At 40.2% G+C, this 18576-nt stretch overlaps 1 protein-coding gene across 1 annotated transcript; it reads right to left on the bottom strand.

The window, feature by feature from the left end:
* Nucleotides 1-1968: 1968 nt before the first annotated feature.
* SIRT1 (sirtuin 1) lies at nt 1969-16045 on the bottom strand. Its single transcript, XM_083740395.1, has 9 exons — nt 15206-16045; nt 14276-14392; nt 13010-13251; nt 11491-11643; nt 9708-9855; nt 9107-9186; nt 7477-7663; nt 6578-7153; nt 1969-4006 (listed from the first exon to the last, which is right to left on the bottom strand). The coding sequence occupies exons 1-9, from the start codon at nt 15744-15746 to the stop codon at nt 3696-3698; spliced, it is 2355 nt and encodes a 784-aa protein (XP_083596521.1). The 5' UTR covers nt 15747-16045; the 3' UTR covers nt 1969-3695.
* Nucleotides 16046-18576: the final 2531 nt, after the last annotated feature.

Here is an 18576-nt window from a genome sequence, read left to right as displayed (position 1 = left end):
GTTCTCATCCTGAAGCAAAGTTCTTAACCTGAAGCACGATTTCTGGGTTAGCGGAGTCTGTAACCTGAAGCGTATGTAACCTGAAGCGTATGTAACCTGAGGTACCACTGTAAAACATTAACTCCGTACCCTCCAAGATTTCTCCCAATGGAAATAGGGACGTCCTAAGGAAAAGTGGGATGTTCCCAGGATCAAAGCAGAAATCAGGACAGCTTCACTAAATCAGCGATGTGCCTGGAAAATGGGGACATTTGGAGGGTCTGTCACCCCCAGTGTCTGGAGGTTACCAGGCTGGGGAAGGCTTGGTTAACCCTAAGAACGGAGAAGGGGGGGATTTGCAATGCATCACCTGCGCAGAGGCACTCTCAAGGGCCAGGTAGGGTTGCACCAGTGCTTTCTTTCTAGAAAAATGACCCTTACTGGGTGTTTCACATGGCAAGGGGGCTCACAGAACAGTTTGCTATGAAATACAGCTAGGGCCAGAGAAAATGACAAGTCAAAGGTCTCCCCACTTAAAAAACAAAGTCATTCCTCACATTAGGGCTCATATGGGAATTTGGGCAGGTGCACCTGTCCAAATGCTCAGAGCTTTGTTATTATACTGCCCATATTAACTGTCCAATTTTCTACTCTATAGGAGTCTCACTCCTAAAAAAGACAGGCAATCCTTGATCACACAAATACACCCTCCTTAAGCCACTAGGTCTTTTATAGTTGCAGTTGCACAGCTGCTCTTAGGGTTTCATAAATACAAGGTTATCAGATTAAAATATTTACATACAAAGTATTAATTGCATTTTATCATTTTATTAATGAGCCACCCAGTGAACACTGTTTTTGAGTGGCCTTATATATTATTAAAATAAAAATTAGATAGAAAATTTCCTTTGTTTTTACTTTAAAAGTTACAGTGCTGAACTGTGGCAGATTCTCCTCCATCTGTTGAGTTGTAGAGTCACCTGAAGATGAGTCTCTTAATACACTTTTACTCACACAATAATATGAAATAAAATACTTTTAAGTGGATTACATACTTCCCTTTCCTCACATGCAAGCCTCTGCCCTTGTGTAGGAAGCCAGTAGAATAACTGTTGAACATTAACTTTAGGTTTGATATGGAAAGATGACTATTATAGGGAGATGGCTGCCAAAAGGAACAATTAAGCTATTTCTAGCTTGTAAGGTGTTTGGATGGTGCATGAGTGATTTTCTGGGGCAAAACATAGGGAGTAAAAACTAACTGGCATGGTGAAGACTTGGCAATTCATGTAGTGAGTCAGACCAGCAGTCAGCAGTCAGAAATGGCTTGCTACATGGAGGCAGCTAATTCAGTTATCCTAATGTATTGAGATATTCTAGCACCTCCTTTTAATGCATAAAACATACATAGGAAAAGCTTCTTATGAAGGATGGAAAACATTTAAGGTCCAGTCAGGCTGCTCTTCTCTGTTTATCTGTAAATAATCATTGTTGGCACTACTCATGGATTAGCTTAAATCAGGGACTGCAAATTCACTGTGTGAATTCATGCTGTGAATTATAGCATAGCAGCAACAGTATGCAAAGTGAAGAAATAGCACAATTGGCTTCAAGCATTAAAACAGGATGGGGTGTGTTTGCATCTCACATGCAGGATCTGAAGAGAGCAGCACAGAAGTAATAGGCCACCTTATGCACAGGTAAGAGGAAGCTGGCTGCATTGCATCTGCAGTGGTCCTGTTCATTCTTTAAAATGAAAAGTTAAGACATTTGATGGAGGCTTGGTCTAAATTGCTCAAAAGATCATATTGGTCTCACATTAAGCTTAGACTAAATTTAAAGCCAGCCATGGTGTTGTTCACATCCATTAGAAACCCTAAGTGGAGAAACGCCATAGTATACTTTCCACAAGCTGTATTGTATTTCATATCTGTTGGTAAAACAAGAAGTTGCAAGAGAGGAGTGAGAGGCTTTCCACACACATTATTAACAGCAACCAAAATTTAAACGACAATTTAATAGACCTTAAAACAGACTATACGAGTATAAAACACTGGTTTTGTATTTCAAAAGTTGCAGGAAGAGAGCCAGGTCATTTTAAAACAGTCTTCTACAAAACATTTGCCAGTTGGTTACATAAAAGACACTATATACAATATAAAAGCATAAAATAATCCACACTGTAAAAATAATTTAAAAACAAAATATTTTCATTTTAAAATATCTCCTATAGCACAAATACATTTTGACATGCAAGCAAAGCTAAACATATTGCATTCTTTAGTGTAGTCTAGCAAGTTCTGCTATTTAGAACCTGGACCATGAGAAAACATGCCAATGTTTTTCAGATGAACACAGAAGGCCATTCTTAACACTTTTTTATGCTATTGTTACGGAACAGATGTATTAATTGCTTAAAAAGGACAACCACTTTACATATTTCAAAATGGAATAAATATTAAAGCAATGTACATGAATGAATGATCAATAACTGGCAGAGCTCTCTTGCGATACGGCTGAAAAGTGGTTTCACAAATAAACATAAAACTTACTATTAAATACAGGGTGAGGAAACACATTGTGGAAGATGGAAACAATCTGCAGCTGGAAGTATGTGTGACATCCACTTTTAAAAGGCAGCCTTGAAGAAGCAGCATTGTGACCAGTTTCTGTAGCTGCTTTTTGTATAATTCAGTACCAACACGTGGTATTAAGTTATCTAAAACAGAAGCCCGTCCTCAAACAGCATATTTTAAACTTATGCTTAAACTGAACTTTCTGTTTTATATTGGAAGTTTAAGTTTCTCCTTTTAAGGGTTTGTGTCGGGTACAGAAGCTCTTTTGGAGACTGCTCCCATATCCTGAATATTATATACACACCTTCAGTACATTTACATATTCACATTTTGGCAGCATTCACAAAAGATTTTATACATTAAGTGCTAGCTTTGTATACTGACTTCCTGTTCCACCTACCCTTTGTGTGTCACAAAAATGTTTAATGAGCTACTACTTAACTGAACACCATTTTGCTATCATTTTGCAAGCCAATAGGCACTATTACATATCCACAGGAAGTTTTTTGTTTTGCAGTAGCACTTTCTAATAATCAAAGTAGTCAGGGATTTCCAGGTATTCACTATGATGCCTAATTTCAATATGCTCACATGCATTTCAACATGAAGTCTAATGTTAAGAAACATAGCTGCCGTACTAACTTTTGGGGAAATACCAGTGTTAAACAGATTATGCAGTAACAGAGCTGGGGGGGGGGAGACTTTAAATAAATCAAAGTGTTACAAAGCAAGAGGCGTGAAAATACCATTCTTTGGTCTAGATTAGCTGTTCCCTTTATATTATATTAACATTCCAATGGCTTTTTCAAAACGGTTCAAAAAAAAAAAGTTGAAATTTGTTAAGCAAAAATACTGTATATGTACACACACACAGCTCACACAGATTAAACTTAATAAAAATGAATGAGTGACAGTAAAAAGATACTTAGTACCTTCAAAATTCAAAAAGATTAGTGTTGAGTGTGCCTTTATAGAATTTAATTGGAAAAGTTAGAAAACTATGCATGAAAATCTATTCTACTTGCTTATAAACACTACATCCTTATATTTTCCTTGCTCTAAATTCAGTACACATTCATTCCAACATGCCAAAACTGCTAATGCTGGTGGGAAAGTTCCTGAAACCAGTCAGTAATTACTTTATAGTTTGTCTGTCGAATGGTCAAATCCTACAGCTTCGTTTACCGACACAGACTCAGATTCCTGAAGCTCAATTCCATCTTCTCCATATCCATTCTCCTCTTCTCTGTCAGGAGTATCTTCTTCTATACCGTTATAGAACTCTTCAATTTCACTCTCGTCTTCTATGTCTAAGCTTGGACTATGACAGGACCCACTATCGCTGCTACTTCCACAAGAGCTGGAGGATATGACATCATCTTCAGAGTCCGAGTATACCTCAGCACCATGGAAAATATAGCGATTTGGTGGTAAAAACAAGTATTGGGTACCTGAAACATGTTTGATTAGCAAGAATAGTTATTTCAGCATTAATATTCCCAAGAAGTCCTAAATGTGATACATTAATGCTTATGGGTTGTCATTATTTTAAGCACTACTGTTTCTAGGTAAGGAAATAGGTATACATAAAATTTATTACACTTTAATTTCACATGTTGTGGACTATGGAATCCCTTTTTAAAGGCTTACTACATGCTTAACTGGATTCAGTAACATATGAAGGCATTCACTATTCAGCACCCCCCTCCAAGTTTCTCACTGTACACATAATGTACACATTCCAATATTGTCTCAAAGAAAGAGCTCCCTTCCACTCTCATTTACTGGTGGCCACAGTCAAAGATCTTGAGGGAAGGGAAGCAGTTATGAATGTGTAACTAATTTCTGTGGTTTAATTATGAAGTCTACAATCCACTTCTTTCCCTTCACTTTTCTCAAATCAATCTTTCTCAATCTTAATAAGCAATGACGTCAGACTGTGCCAATGACTGTTATCAAAGAAATACAGCAATTGCTTCAGAGCTTACTGCCTAAAGGCTTATTAAAAGCAAGTTGACTGAAATACCATTTTTGATGGGCTGTGCAATTGCAAGCTACACTAAAAGGCCTGTACAACTCTTGATATTCCTGCAACCTGCTCATGCTGCAAGTCTCTCCCATTCCAGGCATCTAAATGAGGTTTTGTTTTACTGAGGAAATCATATTGTTATCTCCAGTATGCTATTAGACATTCTGAACTTGAGGAAAGCATACTGTTCCATATTAATACAATTTGTAATGCAAAAAACATATCCATGCATCACATCTGGCAGACATGTACCAGAAGCTTGGTGCTGGTGTGCACACTACAACTTCTACAGGCAAGCTGCCACAAATACCAAGTCAATTTCTATATGGCACTGCAAAAAAAAGAAGAAATTGGATGGTGTGGAGAAAACTCACATAGTCCATATAAGGAATGGCTTCATAGAAATAGCTTGGCACTGAAAACTACTGCCATGTGCACCAATCCTTGTAAACTGAGGGGAAAACAAGTTCCCCAATTCTTTTCAGGTTTTTCTTGCAGCAATTGAGTTGATTTGGATGCTTAAAAGAAGGGGTAATAACAGAAGTCTGCATCTTAAAATTTGGGTAGGTTTAGATAATCCTTCAAACCTTGTTTTAGATTTTCAGGAATGAGACTTTGCCTCACAGGTTCTCTCCCCCCCCCACACACACACTCAAGATCCCCTTTCTGTTTAAAGCAAAACTTAAATTTGTCACAATGTCCTAAACAGGCAAACAATGCTGCTCAAATGTGTAGAAGTAATTCCGAATCCTGCAAATCATGTTTGAGGATTACCTGAACTGACCCTTCCCCCTCTTGCTGCTTCTGGATTTTGTGAAAAGATGAGGGAGTGGGAAAGAAGAGGGAGAAGAGAAATATAAGATGTGCATATTTCATGTGGGGAAATGCAGGGGGGAAATATCCATGGGGATATGTAAATTCTCCTCCCCTTCACACGACATAGAGAAGTCCCATTTCCATTGCCACTTTTTAGATTGTGTGGAATCGCCCATAATGTACTTGACAGCACAATCTTATACACATCTTTTCAGAAGTAAGCCACATTGAACTCAATAATTCTTACCAGCCTGGAGTTAGTGTGAGGGTTAAGTGATGTCAGTGGGGCCAAGCTGGGATCCAGGGTATCCCTGGTTGGCTCAACCCCTCCCTGGCACATCCTGTTTGGGGGCTTTCCCCCAGTACAGCTGTTTTGGGCTGGGTGGAGGGATAGTGCTGCCCCTGTCACCCTACCTGTGGCAGATCAGAGGTTTGGACTGCAGCCTAATTGCTGAAACCAGTGGTAATCTATGTGATGCCAGTTATTATAGACTACAGCGCCCATCATCCTTGACCAAGTCATGCCAAATGAAGGTGATGGGAGTTGACTTAAAGGCACTGCACAACTTCATCAACCAAGTGTTTACCAGTGTTTCACGTCTAATTGCCTTTCTAGATTTGTTGCATTTTAGAACAAAACAATGATTACTACATTGTTTTATTACAAATATCCTAATTTGGATTTTGCCCACAGCCATGGGTAGGACCACTTTTTTAAACACCTTCAGGGGCAAAGTGGGATATAATTATAAATAGATATCTCATTTCATATGGGTCTGACAATAGCTTTGTAAGGCAGAAAAACAAAGAAATAAAACAAGTATATTAGAAATGAAGACATTCGTTTTGAAGGCATACAAAATAAATTCAGTTCATATTGCCTACATGTAGTTTGAAAGCTTGCAAACATTTGAAGTAATCAGCTGGTTCAGTCAGAGGAATTCTTTCATTTGTTCTAGATTTCCTATTGTACTGCACCAACATAAATCTAAGTATTTTTTATTGAAGTGGATGTACATGCTTTTGTTTGTATCTCTGGTTGCAAGATCAGGACATTTTTACAAAATGCTGTTCACTACTGACTGAATTCCTTCAAAACAAAATTGCTGTGTTTAATACTTTGAAAGTATTGTTTAATTTGAATGTAGTGGTGTTTGCAAATTATTTAAGCACTTACCATCAAGCCGCTTGCTAATCTGCTCTTTTGCACATCTATTAACCCAACATTTTCTCAGTGTTTCAAGAGATGTTTTTTCACTTCTCTCTTTGTTTTCCTCTTGGTTAGATCCATTTTCCTTCACATGTTCTGGGTTTTCTAGATGGTCAGAAAGACTTTCAACATTCTCTAAAGAGTTTTGAACTTCTTGAATTTTTTCTTCTACACAGTTCTCTTTAGACTCCAAGGAAGCATCAGAATTTCCTGCTTTATATTCAGAAGATTGCTCTGAACGTACCACCTGAGAATGTTGTGGTGCAATTCTTTCAGGTGAACTAGAATATTCAGAAATGTTTAGAGGAGTAGGTGGTAATTCAGCTGAATGTATTTCAAATTCTTTGTGAGGTCTGGGAGGCTTCTCTGTTATTTCTGAAAGTTTGACTGAATTGCTACAAAGTTTTGTATATTCACCACCTAATCTATGACATAATTCATTGATAATGACATCACAGTCACCAAGAAGCTCCACGTCGAAGTGTAGATGAGGCAATGGTTCCCTATTAATTAGAATCTGAGGCACTTCATGTGGGATAGAACCTACATGTTTAAGAAAAATAAAACAAAATGAATGTTACAGACATATAATGTCAACTGTCATTAACAAATGTGTCAACTAGTTTTAGGAACTACTTGTAAACGCACTAAAAAGTGACCTAGAATTCTGCTTCTGCAATATTACTTAATAGTATGCAAGATAAATAAACTTCTTGCTCTTATATTCCTCCCAGATCTAAAAAACTCTCTAAATTCAATAATTACAGCACTGTACAGCATGGCAGTTGTATGGAAGCTCCTTATATATTTATTCTGAAACAGAGACTCCCCTCCATATGCCTAAGAGTTGAGCAATCAACACTTACTTGGAATTAATGCAACTGGTCTTACTTTAAGTGAAGACCCGATAACAATGAGAAGATCAACCTCATCTTTGTCATACTTCATGGCCCTATGAAACTGCTCAGGTAGATTTTCACCAAAGAACACTATTTCCGGCTTCATGATGGCAAGTGGTTCATCAGGTGAACACCTGGGACATCTAGGAACAACCTGCATACAGAAGGTTGCATTATTATTTTTAGTTTTAGTTTTATAGAAGCTAAATTCAACTAGCAAATCACTGGGTCAAAACATTAGCTGCAACAGATTTATTAAGAAGTTCAGATTGCTATAAAAAAATGACTGTTATAATCCACAGCTTTTCTAAACAATATTCCAAGTGTAACAAAACTGATGATGACATGCAAGTATGAATTGTATTCTTTAATAATTGTACTCAATAGAGGAAGACTAATACTTTAACCAGTTTTTTCCCCATGAAGCACCTGAACAAATTATTTTTAAACTCGTGAAAATGTTAGAGATTACAATTTTCCAGAGAACTATTCTATGAATAATTTACAAATATTTCCTCTCATCAGTCCCAACGGAGAGAAGCACAGCACATGTTGCATATTTATCAGCTTTTGTGAAGGATTGCCTCACATATGTATTCTCTCTCTATTGTACAGAAACAGATTATGATGCATACAATGAAGATGCATCAATTAAACATTCGAGTCATGTGTTTCCATAGCCAGCATGGAAACCCAGGTTACTAGCCTCTTAGCAGGCTTATAATAATTTTTGCAGGGTAGTAGTTTCTAGGGATGCCTTAGTTCCTCCTTTCCTAGTCTCACAAAGCCTTTCCTCCCAATTCTCAGTCTACTGTCACTATGCATCCTTGATTCAACCACCTTGTCTCCAGACCCCCATCCTTTAGATTCCCTCCTCCTAATCTTCAGTCTTTTTCCCAAAGCTGCTTCTGCCCCTAGAGCTTACAAATTATATCCCTGAAACTTCCCCTTCCCAAATGGAATGTGGACTGAAATCATTCTGACACTGCTAGCTCTAATCTTAGGCAGCTGAGTTAAAATACTTAGGGAAATAAAAGTCAAAGTGTCCTCCAGTGAATGACAGATCAAGAGTCACATCTGAACTAACCTACAAGAAATATTCTACTTTGAAGAATCTTTCCAAGCTGCTTTGAGCTCAACTGAAGCAATGGTGAAATATAAATATAGTGTTATGAGATTTGGGGTTGGGAGGATTCCAGACCCCTATAATCCCTGGATCGAGCAAGTGTTAAAAGCCAATCAAGCCAGGCTAGCTTTCTTAACCCCTAGGTAAGCATCTGGAACCTCTGGAATCTTGCACTGCTTGGAGATTGGAGTGGCATGCAACAATGATAATGAATAAGAACTGCACTTGTTTGGAGAACTACAACTGCTTCTATGTAAACTGAATTCTTGAACTGCTACAGTTCACATTTCTAGATATAAGGTTAACATTTTATCTGATAGTTATTAACACTCATACTTTTTGTTCATTAACAGTGCATTCCTAATCATGTTTGCACAGAAGATCAGTTAAGCTCAGTGAGCCTTACTCCTTAAGCCTGTTTATGAATGCAGCCTTAAATGTACCTGATAATATTTAGGGTTTTATTCCTACCTGATTGAAAATGTCTCCTCGAACAACTTCACAATCAACTTTGTATTTACAGATGAGGCAAGAAGCTGTTGCAAAGGAACCTGAAACACATACACACACCAAAAAGCAAATAAAGATGTATGCAGTTGTCTGGATTCAAATATTAACCAACCTAGTTTATTCTAGTCATACTGATCTGAGAATAGGAACACATACAAACATATATGACTTAATTTGCATGTTCACACTTAGCTGATAAAATTCACTGGATGATATCCAGTTAGTCATACTTAGAGTAGGCCCACTCTAAGCAAACCCTTGGATTCCAATGGGTTTACTCCAAGTATGAATTAGTTGAATACTACCCATTGTTGTTTTATTTCATTTGTTCATCCTGAAAATCTATGGGGGCACTGCAATAGAATTCACTGTCAGGGAGCGGAAGCACAATCCTTTTTCAGATGCATTCATAAATGTACAGTTCAAAACATTTATCCTATTCTATATTCACCAGGAACTAACCAAGTGACAGATGATGCAAAATGCTGAAAGATTCCACATATCCCTTATCACGCACATTAAAATTAACATGAGATCTAGATAGAATTTAAGATTGACTAACCATGACATTGGATTATCCTTTGAATTCCTGCCACTTGTTCCAGTGTATCTATGTTCTGAGTATAATTGCGAAGCAGTTTTTTTTCTTTATCCATCAAAGCTATAAATTTATGACAGAGAGATGGTTGAAACTGTCCAGGATATATTTCCTGTAGAATTTTTTAAAAAGCGAAAAATAAATTTTGCTAATATCACATTTCAGTTTTTGTTTAAAGATCAGCCACCATACATTAGCTATTGCTTACTAGAACCAACATTTTCTTAAACTAATCGTAACTTGTGTTAACCTTTCAGCTTGGAGAAAATACTACTAACATACATCATTAACTTAAATGGGGAAAATGTATACACCATCTCCTGCCACCCCCCACTGAACATATGACATGCTATGCACTGCTTAAATATGGGGTCATGTCCAGTGCTGCTGTTCTGATAGCACAGCATACTTCCACATGCAACAGTACTTCCCCCTCCTATCCTTTCCTTTGAATACCTCCAGGGATTCTCAAAATCTGCTCCAGAGGGCTGCAGGAGCCTTCAAAGGGTACTTTGAGGCAGCACAGGGAGAAGAGAGAAAGGGGAAGTCCAACTTTGTGAGCAGTACTCTGCATGCGCACAACCTTAATACAACCCACTCCTCTAAAAAGTGTATCTTCCAAGCCCCAAAAATGTTGATCATTACAACTGTTGATCAGTGTTGATCATTAAAAGGTATGACTGAAAAGAAAAGCTATTTAGCATCCACAATCTTACATCCAGAAAGATCCCCAAAGGAATTATAGGTTGCATTAAAAAAAGTATACAGGCAGCTCCCTTTTATGTGGGCGCTATGTTCCGAGGCACCACGTGCATCAGTGAAATCACATATAATTGAAACCCACTGAAAAAGTTTTAGATTTTACATTTTACTAGCATTGTATGTATTCAAGTTGGTCAACTTAGCTTGTGCTATTTTCATTCATTATGTTATTAATTTTATGAAAGAATAAAATTTGTTCATAAAGTGGAAAGCTTCCAAAACAGTATTATTGCTTTTTCGGTGGATGCCTTAAGTTTAAGCCAAAAATATTTATGCCGTAGCTTGGCATATAAATACACTGTCAGAAAATTAGTTTTCCCCACCCGTCACCATCAAACAAGATTCAGTGTATGCAGTGCTATTGTAAAGTCATAAATCATAGTGGCATTTAAACATTTGATTGTATTCAAAACCGTCTATGAGTGGAATAGACTTTTAGCCACACTGAAGTATTTCACTTTCCTCTTCCCATCCAGACACCATCAAAATCTGATTCAGAGTAGGGAAGGAGATCATCTTAAACTTTTTTTGGGGAGGAGGGGGAACCAGAGGCAGGAGGAGGGCTGGAGAGGAAGATGAAGTTCTACTGTGTAAGCTAAAGTTCACTCACACATTTGACTCCACCTATTTGTTATAAGCATATCGCTACTTTATCGAGTAAAAAAAAAAAGAGACTAGTGCATTCTTAATAGGAGAAGCAACAGTGATAGTTACTCTATAAACTTTGGCTTCTTTAGTTTCTTTATATCCCATAAAAATAAGAACCACTACAAGAGAAAGAGAGCACTGATTATTACTCAAACACACTACAAAGCAAGCATGACATCATTATTTGCGATTTTATATTGGTGCAATAATCAATGTGCCCCTTTGCTCATGTAAGGGCATAACAGCTTTGAGGAAAACTGTCTTTGTTTTAGATACATAAAGATTATAGGTTGTTTAAACGTATCTGTTTTTCATACAAGCAAGAGAGAAAAGGCACCTTTGCAAACTTAAAAAATGGCCTTGGATCTTTCCTGAAGTAATCAATATCAAACATTGCTTGAGGATCAGGAAGATCTGGGAAATCTACTGCAAGGCGTGCATAGATACCATCTCTTGATCTGAAGTCAGGGATTCCACAAGAAACAGATACCTGAAATAGGTTACATACCGTAATAAAGATCAATTGTATACTATAATAACATTTGTTGCTGTAAAATATTTGGACTATACACTGTAAAATTTAATGTTTAGAGATTTTTTTAAAACAGTGAGCAGTTTAGAAATGCTTTTAATAACTAACTAAATAATTAACTAAAAATAGTCACCCCCCCGTTTGCTTATTTTCTTTTGGCAAATAAAATATTACTTTTTTTTTTTAGAACTATCCATTATTCAGGTACCTAAAAAAACTGCAGATTAGGAAATTCCACTTACAACTATAGCAAAACTACTTATGAGAATCCAACGCAATATGCACACAGGCTAGAGAACTGCAGCGTTAATTAACATTTCAGTTCAGTCACTTCAAAATCAAATAATACTTTTCTTAACAGGTATCATCTTGGTTCCAGACAAATGAAAGTAGGTAGTGTGATTCTATTCAGGACATTAGTTGCTGCAGAACAAGCTTCTGCTTGCACTCCAACTAAAGTCATTGTATATCATGCAAATGAGCATCGCTGCCAAGTTCTACCACTTACTTCCTAAAACTCTGTCAAATGCTTTACTAGTCCTGTCCAACTCTATGATTTCTACAATGGTTTGGAAAATACACTGCTGCCTCAGTCTCCTGGAGGCTGGCCAACAGTAGTGGGTTACCAGAAATTAGTTTCCTTAGCCTTTTTACCAACCTTTGAAGATTCACTTGCATATACTTGAACTACTGAAACAAGGGTAGCTGCTAGTGCCTCAATGAAAGGTCAGTGCTTACAGTATCAGAGCAAGGGAATTAAATGTTCCTTCGTGCTAGTGATAGAAGTTAGTTGCTCATCCCTTTGCTCAGGTGCTCTGCATGATGCACAATGAGACTCTGTCTGCTTGTTTGGATGAATGCTCTCCCCCCCCCCCACCGCACACTGTTCTAGCAGTTCTCCCACCCCTCCAAACCTGATTGGGGGCGGGGGGGGGAAGGACACAAATGGCACTTGTTGCACTGGCTCCCACAAGTGCAACTAGTTTGATCTGGGCCGCAGTACAGAATTGTTGCCCGTGAAGAAAGGTCTTAAAATCATTGCATTTGCTTCAACATTCACATTCCACTAGGGCACACAGGTATCTTTCCTTCAGCATATTTGGGCACATGGGATATAAATATTTTCTTAAGAACTGTGAGCTTTGTGATATGGACAACCATCCCTTGCTTGTGTTGGATATAGAAAAACATCTGCCCAGGAGCGACTCTAGCATTACTGTAGCACAGCAGAGAGCAATCCATTCACATGATCCACATACTTGCATCAGAATAATTAAAATCTCAAATAATGTTCTACTTATTATATTCAACATTAGATACATACCCCAGCTCCTGTTAAGACAATTATTTTTTTGCACTCTTGTAGTAGTTTCACAGCATCCTCTATTGTATTGATATCTTTTCTCTTTTTTCTTTTAGGTGGTTCTGACAGGATATTAATAACAATTTGCCATAATGTCATGTCATCAAGTTCAGGAGGCGGAATAGTTTCTGGCAACAAGTCTTTCAGAATTGCACGTGGATCTGTGCCTAGCATGAGATGTTGTTGGACAAAAGTGTATGGGCCTGTAATAGAAAATAAAGCAATTGTCATCTGGCTGATGCAGAATATTCAACTGATGGAGAAAATTCTGCAACATTTTTTGTTTATCACATTTTCAACAGAGCAAGTAGCATACCAATCTGAAAAATGTGTAATGTACTGCACACAAAAGGGCATGCATTGGCATCATGGGTGAGGCATCCTGTGAGCAACAAATAACCACAGCATTTTTGTATTAATCCCATGAATAGGATAATTGGTTCCCATATCTTTTTTCCTTTGTGGGGTAAAAGCAGCTAAGGAGATTATTTTCAGTAAGAAGGCAATTCAAGTGGTAGGGCAGAATTAATCCCCAATTCAGATTGCAACCTCAGTTGCTGCATAAAACAAATAAAAAAAATCGGTGGGGAAAAATCACAGAACTACATGTAATGTGAAAAGGCTTTGGGAGTAAACCCTGAGGAACAATCTGTACCTGCTGCCTTGCAGGACAACTTTGGGAGAAGAAAAGGCATGGGAGTAAACCCTGCAAAAATTAGGAGTGGAGTCCCTAAGGCACTTGGATGGTGTCTTGTATGCCTCCTTTCCGCAACTCCTGCCACCAAGCTGGTGCCAAATGTATTGCTTTCCTTTTCTTTGGACCACATGAGCAAGTGTGAGAGAGCATCTTGTTGTCTGGGCAGCCCAGGGCCTCCATACACACTGCTCAGGCTTGCACCTCAGATTACCCTCAATTGCCAATTCCGGATTTAGAGCTGAAGAAAGAGATAGAGCACTCCATAGTTCTGCGCAGTGTAGAGGTGGTAATACGGAAGGATAAAAGCAGGGGCAATTTGCCACTCAGCTATTCTTCCAAGGTGCAACCCCTACTCATGCCAAGATAAGCAGCAAAATATATAGGCACCTCAACAAACCACTCAGAGTTCAGACTTACATGAAGGAAAGCCAACAGTGTCACAAATATAAAAATATGACTTAAGCAAGAATGAAGATGTAATCTTACAAGATATTTAATTGGAACCCCTATATTGAATTCTAAATATCTACCTATACGTGGCCTTGGAGTCCAATCACTGGAGCTTGCATGAGAGGCTCTATCATCTTCATCACTCTCACAGGAATGGAAGCCGTTTGCAATTATTTCATCATTAAAAAACATATTGTCTGAAAGACATTAAACAGAGAAAAACCATTATCAGATAAAAGTAGTGCCATCACATCACAACAGTTATGTTGTACTTCACCCTCAAGAAGTAACAAGATTCCTTTTAAACTGGGATTTAATCATGTTTACATCATTCATACTCATTTATGTAAGCTTTAGGTACCATCGAAATAATATATGTGTAAGATTTGCTTTAACTTCTGTATCTTCAAGAGTTGCATAGAAGAGGGTGCTCCATCTCCACATGATGCACTTGCCATAGAAGTCAGAAAAACCTAGCTTGCCCAAGATCCCTGTATTCTGCATGGAATTACTAGCTTTTTGCTACTAAGCAAACCGTCAGCCCAAGTGAAACTGGCTTCCGCCAACTTTCTCCTCCCAGGCACAGGCTGCTGTTCAAGGCTGCAAGTTATATGCAGTTAGAGCAAACTTGTATAGGACCAGGCTGCACGTTTAGTCGCCTTCTCCCAGCTCTCTTCCCCCACCCCACCCGCTCCCGCGGTGACAAGTGGATGGGAGGAGCCACAGATTACTGCAAACATTAAGACTGTGTTTAGGAGGATTTCCCAAGGCCTTCGGCTCTTGAAGATCGCGGGAGGGAGAAGGACTAAGCAGTGCCTTGACTTCCCCCAGCCCCGACAGCGCGATTCCCATTGAGCTGGGGTTAGAAGAGGATGCTGGTGTTCTCGGGTTCCTCCCTCCCGTGCCGCTAAAGAGCAGGCTGAGCGGTGCTGATGCTCCTCTTCCTCCGTGACCCGGTCGCTGCCCTGCGCCCACCTGCCGCCCCCTCCGCCTCTGGAGCGGCTCCTCACCTGGGCGCGCGGCCGCCTCCGCAGCGCCGTTCGAACACTGCGCCGCCCCGCAGCCAATGGCCTCCTCCGCTGCGTCTCCAGCGGGCGCCGCCTCTGCTCCCTCCCCTTGGCTCGGCCACCACCTCGGCAGCGGCGGCGGCGACAACTGCGGCAGTAGTGGCTGCGGCGGCGGCTCTTCTCGGGCCAGGCCCCACCGCCTCAGCCCAGCGCAGCTCCAGCCTTCCTCTCCTCCTCTTTCTCCCACCGCTGCCGAGGCCTCTCCCGGCTCGCAGTCGCTAGAGGAAGCAGCAGCAGCAGCGACCTCTTCCTCCTCCGCCAGGGCCTCCTCGGCGGCGGCGCTTCCTATGTAAAGAGGCGCCTCCGCCTCGCCGCCGGCTTCCTTCGCGGCCGAACAGGCCCGGCCGGTGCTGTCAGTGGAGCCCCGGCGTTGACGCTTCACAGCTGGCTCCGGGCTCTCCGAGGCGCCTGACACAGCGCCGCTGCTGCTGCTGCCGCGGCCGCCGCTCCGGCACTGGAGGAGCGGCGTCTCCCCGTCCGCCATCTTGGAGAAGGAGCAACTACTCCCTCCCTCTCTCTCTCCGCCCGCTCGCTCTCACCCCCCACCTTTCCCCGTAGACTGGAAAGACAGCCCCCCCCCTCCCGCACCTCTCTCACTCACACACACACACAAACACACACAGAGATTTAAACACGTCACGTGACCCCGTCGACGCCCACGCGGGCAGCCGCCCAGCGTAGGGCCGCAACAACAACAAACTGGATCACGTGACGCCGAGCGTGCGCGGGCGGGGGTGAAATGACGAGGCGGCTAAGTTGCGGAGTCCGCAGTCACGTGACGCCCCCCCCCCAGAATTTTTCTGACGTGCCCACCTTTATATATTAAAAAAAGAATTCACCTATATTTTGTCGACTCTTTTATAATAAAACTTGAAGCTAAAAATACCGTAACGAATTCCTTTGGATTCTAACGTAACTTATGGGGTAGGGGGGAGGAATCCCATTGAATTCAGTGGGATTTATTTCTGAGTGAATATGGATAGGGAGAAGATCGTTATATGCTTTTGTAGTGTTTGATGTGTTCTCCCCCCCCCCCCAAAAAAAAAAATGAATAAAAGCGAAAGGAGAATAAACAAAAGAACTGAGGGAGGAAAGAGGAAAGGCGCTGACGCAGCAACTCGTTGAAAGAGCAGCGAAGGCTGGATGGGCGAGCAGCTCCCGGGTTCTGCTCTGCCTGGGCAAAGACTGTAAAGAAGGGAAAGGGCGCTAGTGGGCCGGGAGCCGCAGCAAGTTCTGGAAAGCGGTCGTGAGGGGAGGAGCCTTAAAAGGCAAGCAGAAGGCCGCCGCCTTCGGCAGGATGAAATACTACACACATTAAAGCAGTTAAAGGTGGGATTTAATAATGCACTCATTAAAATAAGCATCGGCTTGTAGATTGGAAGAACTCCCACTGAAATGCTTACCTGTTTTAAATACTTTAAAGCTTTACATTTCATGCAAATGTAAAGTAAAGCTGCAAAGATTAAACGCCACAACGCTATACATAAAAGCAGATAAAAATAGGTAGGCAACTAATTCAGCATCCTGTGCGAGTCATCTACAGATATACACGACGCCAAATAAATTGGGGCAGGCTTCAGAAGGAACTGTTTAGGAATGCAAGTGGTTTTTCATGCTGTTCTGGGTTTCCTTTTGCTTTTTAAGTAAGATTCATAGCTCCTCTTTTGGCATCTCTATAAATATAAATCTGTAATCAAGACAGAGTGCAGTGGAAGTTAACCTCTTTTTCCACTCTTAAACATAATTTTCAGGTTAAATTTGTTTGTAAAGGAGGCAAAGGAAAGCACCCTTGTAGGGAAAGCACCCACAAGTCAATTCAGGTTAAGAGCCTGACGTATTTACTGGTTGGTATTGTAAACACGTTTTCCATACTTGTGGACATAGCAATTCATTTCAATGCATCATTTACCTGTTTTTCAGGTTTGTCTTTTAAAAATGGTTTCATAAAGATTATGGTATAGCTATAGTCACACTGGGTGCTTTCCAAAGGACTCATACACCCACTAAAATTGCCTTAGGGTATGTCTGTGCCAGCTGTTTTTCACTTGATTTGTTCCTGAATTTGGTGTATAAGTAACCTGACTATCTTTTTCACTTCTAGCAGGACCTCAGTAAATAGATATCTGTCACCTTAATATATTACACAGACATCTCAACATACTCTTCAATGCAAATGTTGTATTTTCGTTCTTTCCTAAATAATCAGAATTCCAGCATAATCCTAACCCAAGATCCGTCAGGGTAAGAGAATTCGGATTTGGTGGGCCTGGGAGTCTCTTGGCTCAGCCATGGCTGAGCTGGTGATATGCTGGTGCAAGTACTTCACCCCAGCACAGCCAATGTGGAGTGCAAGTTCCCCAAAAGGGATGTTCTGGGAGTGGGGCAGGAGCATGACAGGATAAAAACCTGTCACAAAGGGCGTCATAAGGCAAATTCCTCTGAATTCATCCTAAACAGAGTTTGCCACTAGTAACCTAAATTGTTGTAACTTGCATTACTTTCTATAATTTATATTGCTCTGTAACTTGCTTCTCAATTTCTACCTATTCACTCATCCCCATGCTTAGATATACCTCATTCTCTCCCCTCCCTTTTCTTCTTGGTTAGTTTAGAACTGCATTCAGAAAAAGGTGTTGGTTTGGGGGGGTTGGTTGGTCTTTATTTGTTTCCATTCTTGAAGGCTAACATTCAAATAAGCTAAATCATTTCTAGGCACAATGTAAACAATTATGCTGCAATTCTTTTCACAGGAATACCAACTGTTTCAATATTGCATGTACTTTTTATAAAGAGCAAAACTATGTTTCTTTTTCTTATGACTGAAATTTGCAAGTGTTACAATTGTTCAGTGACTAATGTTGCAATCCTGAACATACTTGCATAAGAGTGAGCTCCACTGAATGCAATGAGACTTTGAAATAAACATGCATGGTTCAGATGGTATTCTTACTGGGAGACGTGACCTTACTCCTAGTAAATATGTGAAGGATCGCACTGCGCAAGGCACCTAAGATCCTCAATAAATAGTATTCATTAACATATTTTTAAAAACTTTGAAAAGAAAACAGAGAACTAATAACTGTTTCAATGGGACTCATTGGGGGCCATGGAATGAAAAGGCTGGAGAGGAACCTTAGTGTCATCTAGTCCTCTGGAAAAGAGGTGGGAAGCAGTATTCTGTTCCCACAGAGACCAAACAGATGCCTATGGAGCACTCCCCTCTCCAGCAGGAGAGCACAAAAGCTCTTCCTGGTATTCATAGACATTATTTCCCTGATACTGGAGACAGCACACAGCCATCATGACGAGTAGCT

Source organism: Podarcis gaigeae, assembly GCF_964106915.1.
Source record: "Podarcis gaigeae genome assembly, chromosome: 5".
In the NCBI taxonomy this organism is placed as follows: Eukaryota; Metazoa; Chordata; class Lepidosauria; order Squamata; family Lacertidae; genus Podarcis; species Podarcis gaigeae.
The sequence above is the reverse complement of the archived record's forward strand: the minus strand, read 5'-3'. Positions and strand labels throughout refer to the sequence as shown.

Excerpts from the sequence above, each read along its gene's own strand:
- SIRT1 (XM_083740395.1), bottom strand. The coding sequence starts at position 15,746 with ATGGCGGACGGGGAGACGCCGCTCCTCCAGTGCCGGAGCGGCGGCCGC. Across the intron at positions 7,664-9,106 it reads GAGGAGACATTTTCAATCAG|GTTGTTCCTAGATGTCCCAG; the intron begins GTAGGAATAAAA and ends TTCTGTATGCAG. Across the intron at positions 4,007-6,577 it reads GATTAGCAAGCGGCTTGATG|GTACCCAATACTTGTTTTTA; the intron begins GTAAGTGCTTAA and ends AACATGTTTCAG.